This window comes from Nicotiana tomentosiformis, chromosome 8, assembly GCF_000390325.3.
Source record: "Nicotiana tomentosiformis chromosome 8, ASM39032v3, whole genome shotgun sequence".
In the NCBI taxonomy this organism is placed as follows: Eukaryota; Viridiplantae; Streptophyta; class Magnoliopsida; order Solanales; family Solanaceae; genus Nicotiana; species Nicotiana tomentosiformis.
In genome coordinates, this window is record NC_090819.1 from 108,058,875 (window position 1) to 108,073,101 (window position 14,227).

At 33.4% G+C, this 14,227-nt stretch overlaps 1 protein-coding gene across 3 annotated transcripts; it reads right to left on the reverse strand.

The window, feature by feature from the left end:
- Nucleotides 1-790: 790 nt before the first annotated feature.
- LOC104111194 (homogentisate geranylgeranyltransferase-like) lies at nt 791-5,126 on the reverse strand. 3 transcript variants are annotated; one of them, XM_070182620.1, is made up of 12 exons: nt 4,964-5,126; nt 4,349-4,611; nt 4,139-4,222; nt 3,632-3,706; nt 3,435-3,518; nt 2,713-2,802; nt 2,216-2,317; nt 1,994-2,086; nt 1,667-1,738; nt 1,406-1,501; nt 1,206-1,310; nt 791-1,123 (listed from the first exon to the last, which is right to left on the reverse strand). In XM_070182620.1, the coding sequence occupies exons 1-12, from the start codon at nt 5,010-5,012 to the stop codon at nt 1,082-1,084; spliced, it is 1,155 nt and encodes a 384-aa protein (XP_070038721.1). In that variant the 5' UTR covers nt 5,013-5,126; the 3' UTR covers nt 791-1,081. The 3 variants fall into 3 exon arrangements, with proteins under 3 accessions (XP_070038721.1, XP_009619133.1, XP_070038722.1); XM_009620838.4 differs by having other exon boundaries at nt 1,994-2,089; nt 4,964-5,125; XM_070182621.1 differs by lacking the exon at nt 3,632-3,706 and having other exon boundaries at nt 1,994-2,089.
- Nucleotides 5,127-14,227: the final 9,101 nt, after the last annotated feature.

A 14,227-nucleotide genomic window follows, 5' to 3' on the forward strand; every position in this document is an offset into this window, starting at 1 on the left:
CCAATTCCCTCATTGTTTACCTAGCTAGAGCATCAATAATTAGTAGAAATGACACCACGTAGTCACTCTAAAGAGATAAGAATTAGTCAGTGCGTTCTGGATTTTAGTTTTTCAGTTCAAATCTTTAGTACAAAAAATGTCCTGAAGTTATGATTTTTAGTTTAAAATTTCAGGACAAAAATAAGTATTGGCTAACTCCTAAATACAATGGTTACGTACCTCACATTTTGTTGAACCTAGCTAGGGGTGGCCCAAATTACAAATCCCAGTAGGAACTACTCTGGACTCGTCATGATAGGATTGTGCTGCCTCCATTTAAATCATTTGCACAAATTCAACAGTTGGACTTCCTTTCTCAACAGTCTCGTATCCTTTAGGTTTTCCCAATGGGATTCTTGGCCCAATACCTTTTAAATTCTCTTCAATTTAATGTACCGGCCTTCCACAATTCGAATAAAAGGTTTAAATCTCATCAGTGTATAGCATTCTCCTCCCCATTAAAATTTTTTTAATAAAAAAAGAACAAAAAATACTATCATTAAATAGATATTAAAGTGGTGAAATCATGCAAAGCCCGGGGATAAAAAAGACGAAATAAAAAGAAATAATTATTCGTAGTTAAGTTTTGATTAGAGGACTTGTGTGCCACAACAATAGAAATATTAATAATCATATGCTGCCACAAACTGTTCCTTTAACTGCTAAAATATTCGATAATTGATAATTACTTGATAAGATAAAGTATTGAGAACACATGGTTTAATTGAAGATTTGTAATTGAGACTTCAAGGACTTGAAACTGCACTAATCCAATAACACAAGGACCAAAAGTGCAACTCAAAATATAAACTCTTACCAGCAAATTGCAACACACACACAAAAAGATATAGTGCATTTTGGCACAACAGTTTTACTAAATCACTATAATTCACAATTAGGACAACAAATTAGACCTCAAATAGCATAAGGAAATTCACATTCCAATTGAGCTACTAGTCTACATTTCCATTGGAATTGAAACAACCCCATAACTTTGGAGCTCATATTTCCCTAAATAATACACCATGTTTAATCTTCCTCCTTAGCGAAAGAAGGGAATCAGAAGGTACTCCGCATAGAATAACTGCATTAGTGAAAAATACGAATATAATTAGGTTTTAAACTTATATTTAAGCTATTATGCAAAAAGAAAAGGAGAGAGTTACCTTCCATATAAACATATAAAAAGAAGTTACTGATATTTGACTTGTTATATCGACCGATCGGGCTTGAAATAAAAGAAAGCTAGCGAGTAAGAAATGCCCTAAAACCTGCATTACATGTTCATGTATAATTTTATGACTTTATATATATATATAGTTGATGTATCAAGGAAATAAAAAAGAAGTAAAAAATGTAGACATACAGTGACAAGCCTGCTGAAAAGGGAAGAAGTAGTAGCTCCAATCACCATAGCAACTCCATATGCAGCTACAAGCATGCTAATACATAGCCAAAATACCTTTTTGTTTTGCATGAAAACAACACATTTTAATTAGATTTGTATAGTGATTAGTAAAAAAAAGAGAAGAAAAGAAAAAGGGGGAGAGGGAGAGGACTACTTGCAATTGAGCTAATGTTGTAAAATTGTGTTTAAAATGAGATAAAATATTGTATTTTTACTAACTCGTTCTTGGCCAAGCCTCACACTGAAAGATTGGATTCCAAAGTCTCTATCACCATCCACATCAGGTATGTCCTGTAAAAATTAAAATAATCACAACAGATTTTTGTATCAAACTGACAACGTTTGGATCACCTGATATACAAATTTAAATTGAGGTAAATATTTACTCAGGTGTTTACAACAAATCAAGCAAGTCAATAAAATGAGAATACATATCAGTTAACCATCATAAAAAAAACGCATATATGATATTTATTGATTTAATGTAAACACCAAGTGCAACTAAGTTTTTTACTAAAATTTGTGGACGTTTGAAATGAAGATTACCTTAAATAGGGCAATGACAACAGTGAAGATACACATAAAAGTGACAGCAAATACCAGAGATCTTGTATAGAGCATAGGCCTAACCAGCACATACTTCTACATAAAAAAGGTTATAAAAAAAAACTAATTAGATAAATTATTTCTTAACATTTTTTCACAAGATGTGACAAGTTGATGTCAATTAACGACATTAATAAACACAGGACTATCTGAATTTATTACCTGAATATGTGCAAAGAAAGCAAACTGAACAACGATAGCCCTCACAACCATAATGCATATTGCAGCCAAGGCTGCATTTCTTTTCCATCTAAGTAAAGGTAACTTCCAAACAAAAATGGATAGTCAGAAATAATATTTTTCTTAAATTAATACAATGAAATTAAAAATTGAAACTTATTGGAATAATTCGGACATGTATTTTTTTGCTAGTGTTTCTAATTTTTGAAGTGTGTTTAGAATGATGAATTAATATGTAGCCCAGCGCACGAAGTATCTTGCATTTATGCAGGGTCTGGAGAAAGACCACACCCTAAGGGATGTGATATAAACAGTATAGTGGCTGATTCCGCAGACAACGTTACATTTGTTCAAAGGTTCCGAAAGACGAATTAATATAAGTTGATAAATCTAATAAGTTAATTGAATCTAACATTGAGAAGAGGAAGACTACTAATTAGGATGAAAGGAAATATAGTAAGGTCAAGTGCCAAAGTTACCTCTATAGAATATGCACTCCCAAGAAAAAAGCTAACAATGAGAGCAGCTAACAATGGTGGAGATTGAAACTTAATTCCCATGCCAAAACTCTGCAAAACGTTTGACTCATTAGTTATATTTACTCCTAGATTTTAGATGCAGAAAACTTGGTATAAGAAAAATAAAAAAGACACCAAATTATGTAGATAATTACTAATTAGTACCCTCTGCATTCCAAATATTGTGACAAGAATTTGTTTTTGGAACCTAAAATATTTTAAACTTTTTTGCTGCTATCTTGAAGTTCGGAGTCCATCCATCCAAATTAATGTTTACCTTTTTCTGTTATCATCCAATTTAATAATTAGCAAGGAGAAATTTAGTAATATTATACTCAGAATTGAATAATATGGGATCTACTTCTTTTCTTTTATATATATGCAACTATTTCCTCTTCATTTCTTTCAAAAAGTCGAAACTCTTATCTCGGATGTTTGTTAAACAAACGTGATATTATTTACTTTTTCGACTTCTAGTGATTAAGTTAAGTTAAACTAATACATTTAGTTTGGACTAAGAATAAGATGTATAGTTGTACATTAGAATCTTTAATTTAATCAGTTTTGTAGTCATGTTTAGCAAGTATTTAGTTATGCATAACCAACTATATAGATTTAAAGATTCATTTATATATAGTCAATCAATAATAAAAATGGTGGAGGATTTTGAGGAAATTACAAACCACAATTAGGGAGGTGATAACTATTGCTATGCCTAGTTCCATTGAAATTTCTCCAGAAGCTAGTGGCAAATTTGGTTTGTTCACCTGGATCATAAATAAATGTTAAGTCCCTCCTTAACATATGAAAAAGAAAGATTTATGATTTTTAAAAAAAAAAAAAAAAAAGCAAGGAAAACAAAAATAACAATTTAGATTACCTTGTCAATTTCCACATCAAAAAGTTGATTTAATCCTACCACATAAACGTTCATTAAAAGAGAAGGAATTAAGGCCTACATGAGTACAACAAACAGTAAGTTAATACAATTAAGAAAAACAAAAATGACATTTAGCCATTTTTTCATAAATACATTAACCATCTTCCTTTTGTAAATCTTAACAGAAGTGTTTTTTTTATATAGTTTTTATAATAACATACGAAAAGTAAAGTCGGGAAAAAAGGGGCAATTGCACAAAAAGTCATTCACATGGATGTTATTTAGAGATTGACGCGTACTTATTTTGTCCTACAACTTCAGGACAATTCAGGATATTTTTGTCCGGAAAATTTGAACTGAAAAACTGAAATTTTGGAAGTACTGACTAATTCTTAAATAGCGGCTCTTTAGAGTGGCTACCTGTTGTCATTTCTATAAAAAAAAAAATCCATTTTACGTAGAAAATGTAATTATCTTATGCCCAAACCAAAAAGAACCAAGTCTTACCTTCAATAGTCCCACAAAAAATGTGGGAGAAATATCTGCTAACGATTTTATTGGGAGAATAGAAACTGAACTGATCCCTATTATCTGGGAAATTAAAAAATAACATCAACACCAATATAAATGTAAACAATCAAGAACGTAAATAGAATTGGAGTACCATTTTTTCCTCAAAAAAAGGCTGAAAATAAAAAGGCAAATTAAGTAACTTACTGTTCCAAATATAGTGTGCGGTCGAAAAAATTGGTATAATGCATTCAATTGCTTCCAAAAACCATCTTTAGAGGAGATTTCACAGTGTTCTGACGAGGCTGCAACTATGTAACTTTTTGATATATTATGGCTTTTGAATATTTTGTCACTTGTATATTTCCTTGTGTTTATCCTGTCAATTGAGCTTGCAAATTTTGGGAAGGACAATCTCCTTTTATGAATAATCCTAGCATTTTCCACTTTTTCTGATGCCCCTTCAAGTCCTATATATATACACATAAATAATTGGAACGGATGAATTATTAGACCTCATTCGGTCAAGCTCCGTATCAAAATCAGTATCGTCACTAACATCAAGATTGTCACTAAAGTTGGAGGTGAAAAGACGGAAAATGAGACAATTTAAATTCACGGACTAAAGTCATTTCTCTCGAGCCTCTCTTCACTAATTCATTCAAGAAAAAAATAAAATTGATGGAAAATGAAGTGTAAAATAGCAAAAATATTTATATAAAAAATCCTTTGAAGTGTATGGTGAAGAATTTTAAAAATTGACCATTCAATCTTATGAATTAATCGAGATCAAAATTGATAAAAAGAGATAGAGATATGTACCCTTTCTGAGTGATGGAAATTGACAAGAGCAAGCATGTAAATGGAGCATTCTTGTGATTCTTTAAACCCTTTCTCCAAACAAAGCACAAAAATTAAACCCACACACCAATCACCGAAAATTGAAAAAATAACGTTGGAAAGTCCTCCATATATATATATATATATATATATATATATATATATATATATATATATATATGCATATATTTGTAACTGAAAAAGAGAGTAATTTGCGGCTATTCAAATTGGGATTTGATTGGCATTTGTCAGTATTAATGTTACACTTGGCATGTTGTTTTGTTCGTCTCTTCAGTGTCACAAACCCTGTTGCTTGTTGCCTCTTGGCATACTTTTTTCATAATTGTAATCTAACCTAATTGTTGGTTTTTATTTATGGGTAAAAATGGAGGTCAATCTTTTTCAATTTGGTCCTTCTTTTAAGGAAATTTTGCATCTTCTAGCGCAATTAATTACATATTACGCAATTAATTTTTTCCCCACAAAACTATAAATTTAGATAATCCTACATTTAAAAGGTAAATTTCACAAATGGTCATATACTATGACTTTTTTTCATCAAAGTTATATAACTTTGTTTTCTCACACAAAAATCATAGCAATCGAAAAACATAATTTTCCGGTAGTCTTTTCTTATTCCAGTATTTTTTCAGTCTAATAAAAATAACCCAATTAAAATAGGAGAAATACATATTTTAATTGCTTCCAAAAATAATAGCCAATAATATATATATATATATATATATATATATATATATATATATATTATGTGTGTGTGTTATACACATATAATAGACATATTCTCTTTTTTTTTTGCTAGCAAATGCAATTAGTTTCGATACAGCTTAATTTTGTATTTTTCCCTTAAAATAGGAATGACTCAACCCAACCTATCCAATACTTATATACATAAATTAAAATAATACTAAAAATGAATCCTTCTCCCACAAAAAACTTTATTGGAATGCATGAGATTCTAATAAAAAAGAAAGAAATAAAAAGCATAATTAGAGATCACTTGAAACAAAAATGCTATAAATATGAATGAAAATCTTGAAAAATAAATAAAAGATAGACGTATCGTGTTTTGAAGGATTCACATTAGTGTTATTTTAATTTATATATGGATTTTGGGTTAGGCGGATCGGGCCGGTTTGTGTCATTTCTATTTTAATTAGATTATTACTTATTAGACTGAAAATAAAAATAAAAAAATCATAGGATAAGAAAATACTACTATAAAGTTGTATTTTTCGGTCACTATAATTTTTGTACGAGTTAGTGAAAGATTTATGATTTTTGTGTGAGAAAACAAAGTCATATGACGTTGGTGAAAAAAAGTCATAGTTAAATCACCATTTGTGAAATTTAACCTACCTTTACAGGTATATCTAATGTTAGCATTTATTTTATTTTATTTTATTTTAAAAAAAGAAAAATTGCTCATACTTGAGATTTAGGTGATAGTTGCTTATGATTAATAACAAAAATCATATCGAAAATCCAAATAGCCTATTTTTGCCCAATTAGACTCTATCTTTAAAGTTTATATACAAAGATATTATAATTAATCCCCTTTATTGTGGATTATAGTATATAGTATTTCAAAAGACGTTTTTATTTGTATTAGTTTTATAAGAAGAATATTTCTTCTCTATTAATAGTAAATAATACTCTTAGACTGCTATTGCTTTGCACACTATATGTATTATGTATTATTGTCGAGAGTAAGAGCGACACCAGAAAAATAACAACAACAACAATACCTCTACCCTGGGGTAGAGAGGCTGTTTTCAATAGAAAACCCCCGGCATCCTTCCCTCCAAGAACTCTCACCTTGCTCTTGGGGTGACTCGAACTCATAACCTCTTGGTTGGAAGTGGAGGGCCCTTACCATCAGAGCAACCCACATTGTCTCCCCATATCACGATATGTATTATGTATTGTGGCATGATATTGCAATAACAACAACAATAACGTTTCGGTCCCAAACTATCATATTGCAAAATAAAATAAAATAGATACGTTCTATTTTCGGAACATGAATTATTTAGTATCCTATGTGTATTAGACCAAAACCAATAATATTTCATCAATTTCCCAAAAGGATCCTTTTCATATTCAGAAGGAGAAGAAGGAGAAGGATAATGAAAAAATGACATTGTATAGCCGCTGTAAAAATAATAGTCGAAAATATATATATATATATATATATATATATATATATATATATATTTTGTAAGTTATATACAAAAATTATACAAATGTTATACACTTTTTTGACTACCAAATATAAATAGATTTTGGCGCGAGTTAAAAATGATAATACCCCCGAGGATAATCTCACACATTTTTTTGTACTAAGATGCCAAACCTCAAGACTGATCCCTGAAAGATGAGCTGAGAAAAAGCCCAATCCAACTAGGCCCAAATACGTAGCCCTTTAAGACTTTTTCAATTGGATTCCTCCCACCTTCTTATAGAGTGGGCTACGTGGTGTCATTTCTTTCTTTGGAAGTGCACAGCCATTTTTAGGGCTGCTATTTAGGGATTAATAATACTTATTTTGTCTTGAAAATTTGAACTAAATTTTTTAATTTTTAGGATAATTCAGGATATTTGTGTCTCAAAAAATTGAACTGAAATCCAGAATATATCGACTAATTCCTAAAGAGCAGCCTTTAGAGTGGCTAACTGGTGTCATTTCTGCATTGTTATATGGTTTATGGTGTTCGATTTCAACCTACCAAATTTGGGCAACCTAACAGCTTAATGTGGGCTAGTTTCTTGCACAACATTTTATTTGGATAACCCAACCCAGCTAATATGGACATGGTTGGGATTAGGGGTGTTCAAACCGAACCGAAAAACCATACCAAACCGAAAAGTCAAACCAAACCGATTAAAAAATCCGACTAGGTTTGGTTTGACTTGGTTTGGTATTGAGTAAAAAAATCCGAACCAAACCGACATATAAATATATAATTTTTAAGACTTTATATTGAATTTTCTTTAAAACATATTGAAATATTTGGGATCCTCTCATGTGTTAACCTTGAAAGCGTATATTAACGAAAATTATTGTTAGACGACTAAGAAAATAACTATCATGTGTTATTAAAAAAATTCTCCCATTAGAATATTTTAATAGATCATATGTTTGTCAATTTTTTAAAAATATTTACTAAACATATATTCACTTATCAAAACTTTATCTATAACTTTAACAAAGTAAGATTTGAATAATATTCATGTAACAAAAAAAATCGAAAATCCGAAAAACTCGACAAAACCGAACCAATCCAAACCGATATAGTTGGTTTGGTTTGGTTTTGATAAAAACCGAACCAACCCACACCCCTAGTTGGGATACCTAACTTCTCTCTCTCAAATCTTTTAGAAATACTTTTAATTTGTTCGAGACCGAGGAGTAATTATTATTGTATTTTCATACGATAAAACTACCAACATTTGATTTTACTTTAAATAGTGGTTATATTAACCTTCAGAAGAAATATCGAGCAAACAAGAAAAAACGGAGAAAGCTTATGAATGATACATACTTTGAGAAGATCAGAAAACTGTGGCGTTTAGATAATTCTTTGGAAATTCTGTGGAGAACAAATGTTAGTTTGCATAGATTTAGATTTCTTTTTCGCATTTATGGATTTGTGAATGTTCATAATTTTTTTCCCACAAAGCTAAGGTAGTTAAATTTTGAAAGAAAACTTTTCATAAAAACCTAACTTTTCCCCCAACAAAAATACTTCTATGCAATAATATCAGAAGCATGCCACTGTTCCTTCCTTAAATAACTGTGAGGACTTTCTACAACATTTTATTTTTTTTATTTTTCAAGTGTTAAGTTAGTCGTTCTGATCAGAGGCGGAGCCAGAATTTGAATATTATGGGTTTAGAGTTCTAATCTTTTTAAGTTACTAGGTTCTAAATTAATAATTAGTACATATTCAATAAATTTCATAAGATAAATAGATGGTTTGGACCAAAGCTAATGGATTCGTCCGAACCCGTAGCTCATGGGCTAGCTCAGCCCCTGGTTCTGATAAGGACATGATTATACATCTTGCAAGAAATAACATGCATTTACAAATAGTTTAAGAGGTTATTTGCCATAATTTCTATTGAAATTATTTATTTATTTTTTTATAAAAGTATTTTTCATCAAAAATTCAAAAAGTGTGGATTACATGCAATCTATCTGGACGTGTTGCCACTACCTACAAAACAACTTAAGGAAGAATGTCAAATAAGAAGCTGGTGACAGTTATCTTGTGAAAAAGAAAAGAAGAAAAAAAATGCGGTACATGTAATTTTCAAAAGATCTTTGTTAGTAGTACCATTATTTTATTATTTGTCTATGAAAAAATATCATCTTAAAGTTAGTACGGACTCTAATATTTGCGTTTAAAATTTACAGCTTTGTAATTGCTGTATTATGGCTTTGACAATTATAATCACAGAGTTTCAGAGTCACATCACATATATTTTTTCCCTAAACCGAAAAAGAGTCTCACATTAGTTTTTAACCGTAACTAAAACAACATAATGATTATTAAATTTTTAACCCTAAAAAGTTTGCGACATATAAGGCTTTCTGAGAGTTACTTGAGAAGTACTAATAATGAATTACTGACCAGTCAAACACTCAAACTATAGGTTAGGAGTAGTTGTTGTTGGTTTTGTAAAATGATATTTAATCTTTTGGTTAAATGATTTTATAATCACTTACTTAGAAATATTTATGGAGCAATTTGCAAATTAAACTCAATATAAAGAAACGCTTAATCATTCCAAATTTAATTCCTAGCAGAAATGCATTAGCCTTTAATTGCTCGTATTACGTTGTACTTTAGAATAACAGCATATACTCCTATGTCCTAAAAGAATAGTGTTAATTACCGTTTGGTCCGTTTAAAATGTTGCATTTCTTTTCAATTTGGAAAATAACGCAGAGATTTTTACTATGAAACAAATGAAGCGTACTAGATAAATTAACAGTGAAAGCTAAATAGTTACGTTGTCGAAAATAACTTGACACCATTTAATGATAGGAGTATTTTTCTTCAACAATACTGCAAATGCATGGCATTGTAGGAGATGAAACGAGGTCAAAGTGGTAAAACTTGATCCGCACCAAACTATATAAACTTGTCATAGTTGAATGATTTATGAGGTAAAATATATAATAATTAATTATGATTAATACATGTACATATATTAATATAAACACTTAATGCTAATAATTTCTTATGAGTCAAAGTTAGTAATGAAAGGGAGCTGTGGTAGCATCCTGGGCATATCCCATGAACTACGGGGAGAATTTTGGGCAAAACGTCATCCAATCACATCAAACCCCAGCTCCTAGTTTGGATTTGTTTCTGGAAAAGATAAGTGCATGTGTTTGAATTTCTTAAGTTTGTTATTCTCAATTTTATTTTATTTTTGGTTCTTTTTGTGAAATGTAAAACAACAACTATTTCCGTAAAAAAAAATTGTCCTCTGTTTCAAAAGAGATACCTTGTTTTTCAGGAGAAATCTTAATCGCTTTGATAAATAAAAAAGAGGATAAAAATCAATTTTGGTAGGCTTCCTTGCGTCTAACTTCTAAACAAAACCGCGTTAAAGAGTATTAATTTTCTTTTTTTAATCAAGGCCAGCCCAAATATGCATGTGACCTCTGTCAAATAAAATTGACAGGTGATTGAGCTGTGCAAAAGGAAAAAGACCAATAAATTAATTATTTACCACGGTACAGTTAAATTTATACGTGATTTATAAACAAGTTATTTAATTTGATCCTAAAATAATAAATGAATTAGATAAAAATATAATATTTAGCCTTGAGATGGAGATAAAATAGCAGAAATAGTAATTCCGGGAGCAGGACTTCCGGACACAACAACAATGATATCAAAAAACAAGAAGATAAAATTATATTAAGCTTTGAATAGAGTGTAGCATATGTGTGCTAGAAAATTTGTGTCATTTACGATGATAATAGAGCTCACTATTTATTGTTGCACCTAGGAAACAAAGTCCTAGGATCAAGCCCCTCTTTAATGTAGATTATGAGGGCCATTGAAGAATGTGTAACGGCAGGCAGTGAATGCTATATTTCTTGTAACAAGCAGTGAATGCTATATTTCTTGTAACAGGCAGTGTACTTAATGTTGTACAATATTTCTCATTAAGTACTACCGGGTGGCAGACATTTATTTCATCTTTAAGAGTATCGTTCTCTCTGGTAATAGACGGGATCGTTGCCTTCGGTTTCAGTTATCTTCTGTCTTCGGCTCCATGTGTCACTTCCTCGTGTGATAATTTAATATAAATATATTTTACCCTATACAAATAGTCCCCCTACTTTCTGGTGGCATAACTTTGTGTCACCGGGAAGTTGGTAGAAACATCTTCTTTGGCGGAAAATTCAATGAACTCCTCTGAAAAGTTTCTGACGGTTGATTAGACGCACGTCTCTCCGCATTTAATGCCCTGAACACGCGTCATCCCATGATTTAGTATCATTGTTGCTAGTTATCGAGGTAATTATGGCCACGAGTTTAGCCGCCTATACCTTTACCTATACGCATCAACCTCCTTCATTTACACTTCATAATACTCTAAATTTTCTCAAACTTTTTTACTCAAACTCATACTTTGTCTTTTAACCTTTCTTTAGCTTTCTTCTTTGAGAGAAATCCCTTCTTCCGATAAAAAAAATGGCTTCTTCTTTCAGAAAACCTAGTTCTTCAAAGAACAAAGGTAAAGCTGATGATGTTGCTCCCCCTATGGTGAGTACCATCATCCCAAAGAATTTAATTACTACCAAAGATTTCGAAGAGAAGTATCCTTCTGCGCACCCTCGCACGTGGGCTGTTAGTGTATACCCTTCTTCTATCCATCATTCCAGTATTCCTGCTATGAAGGAAGACTGCCATTATCAAGATTTGGACATTATCGCTTCCGACTTAGCGGACCGAATAACTTTATCCAAGAAGGGTTTTACATATTTTTACACGTATCACTTCACTTTGGGAGCGTTTTCTTTGAGTGGGGAGCTTGACTCCATAATTATGGTGTTCTGCCTCGGCTATCAGGTATGCTTGGCACATCTAAGTCCTTCCGTGTAGAGGACAATCGCTTGTCTTCGACGTCTGTGTTAGGAGACAAGAGAAGAGATATCCCTAGCTCGAGTGATGAACCTCTATTCCCCCAAAATCTTCCGCGAGGGAATGATAAATTTCAGCAAGCGTGGCCACCATGCACTGCTATCCATCATGGATGATGACAACGACCATGGGTGGATAAAACGGATCGTTTCAGTCGCCACCAGTGACATCATCGCGGGCAAGCCTCCATCTTTTCCGGAACTATAGAACTGCACTCATAAGTTTGTCGTTTGTTTCTTCTTCTGTTAAGGATCAATCCACATTATTATTGACCCTTCTTCTTTTACCTATTTCAGCGACTCAGTGGGTTCCACCTAGAGTTGAGGGCTTGGACCAATGGGTCCATAAATTTTTGAATGTTACTACCCCACGAACCGGCACGTGGATAGAACTATCCCTGAAATATAGGTCAAAAATCATGGTAAGTCGAACTCATCTTGTTTTTACCTTTTCACATAAGGAAGTTGTTTGACTCTTTTCACCTGTCGAATACAAGTCTACCCCAGGGCTCAGTTGCCATCCCCGAGGAGGTCGTTTTGGCTAATCCTGCTGATGCAGCGTGGTTGCTGCAGGAGGCTTGTATTTCCGGGCCTGCTTCTGGTACGAGTGCTTCTTCTCGGAGTCCCTGGCCGGAGAACAAGCAACCAAAAAGAAGACGTTCCTCCGCGGTCGGGGAAAAGAATAAGAGGGCGAAGAATTTCGCTCCCGAGTCGTCTCCGAAGTTGTGGTGATGAGACCACCGCCCGAGTCGGCCATAGACACCGTGATGATTGACAATGATGGGGAAGCCAGCGAGGAGTGGGCATCTCTACATAGAAGACAATGACCTTCCTCAGCTCAACAGACTGCTCAATCTGTTGAGTTAGTTACACCAACCGAGGACGATGCCTCGGCGCTCTAGGGGGAGTTTGAGATGGTGGAAAATGCCAACTCCCATTTTCGGATCCCAGTCGCTGCGCCCGGTACCGTAAGGCTGAGTATCGGGTCTCTTACGTCTTTGGTTGACGAGCAACCAACAGCCAGCACTGCGCTTGCCGCAGCCACTTCTCAACCTTCAACGCTATCAACTTCATCTCCTTCTTCACCAACTCTTCCACCAGTAACTGCTACATCATCCCCGCCAGCTGCATTTTCTTGAGAAGAGGATGTTCCTCTCCCCTAGTCCCCAGTTCAAGGGAACTTGGGGAAAAATTACGCTACCTCCTCAAAAGATTCACAAAGGAGGAAGAGAGTTACTATTTTGGTCTTTACAGGATGCAATCTGTTGTCCCGGCCGGTGGAACTTGCTAACTATCTGAATCATTTGGCTTCAGAAAAGGATTGGAAAAAGATACAAGCTCTCTCGGGAGAGTGCTTGTTGAACAATGCTATGCAAAATGCCACAACGGTATATTCTTCATTTCCTTCTATCTCTAATATCTTTGATTTAGTAGTATTTTGAGTTTGCCTTTTTTTTCGCAGGCCAATTTCCTTACTTCCGAGGGCCTCCAAAGGTTGATTCGAGATAAGAAGGAACATAACTCCGAGTGGGATCAACTTTTGGCTGAGCGGGACCAAACTGCTACTCGCCTCTCAGAATTGGAAGCCAAAGTTGCTGAGGCTATTGTGTTGGAGGATCGTTTGCAGCAAAGCGAGCAAGAAGTAGAGACTCTTAACCAAATGATCGCCCCACTTGGGGTTCAATTTGAAGAGGCTAGGGTCAAATGGGTAGAAGTCCATAATGCCATTCTTGCTGCATTTGATCGTGAGTCTGCTTTCGCTGAAAGATTAAATAATTTGGAGGCGGCCTTGAACTCTAAAACTGAAGAGCTTGCTGCGGCCGGGGTGAAATATGCCCATTTATAGAAGAATTATAAGAGTACCATTGATCATAATAGAATTTTCATCTCTACTGTCCGTGATCTCAATGTTAGCCTCTTGTTCGTTAAATCCGCACGGGAAAATCTTTCTACCGAGGTTGACCAACTTAAAGAAGAACTCAAGCACCGAACGACATCCCTCGTTGTTGAAAAAACATATCTTATGTACATCATGAGGATAAAAACCTTGGAAAAGG

Coding starts and splice junctions, on each gene's coding strand:
- LOC104111194 (XM_009620838.4), bottom strand. CDS start 5,012: ATGCTCCATTTACATGCTTGCTCTTGTCAATTTCCATCACTCAGAAAG. Junction 4,612..4,963: donor ATTTCCATCACTCAGAAAGG/GTACATATCTCT, acceptor GTATATATATAG/GACTTGAAGGGGCATCAGAA. Junction 1,502..1,666: donor TGAGGCTTGGCCAAGAACGA/GTTAGTAAAAAT, acceptor CAAAACAAAAAG/GTATTTTGGCTATGTATTAG.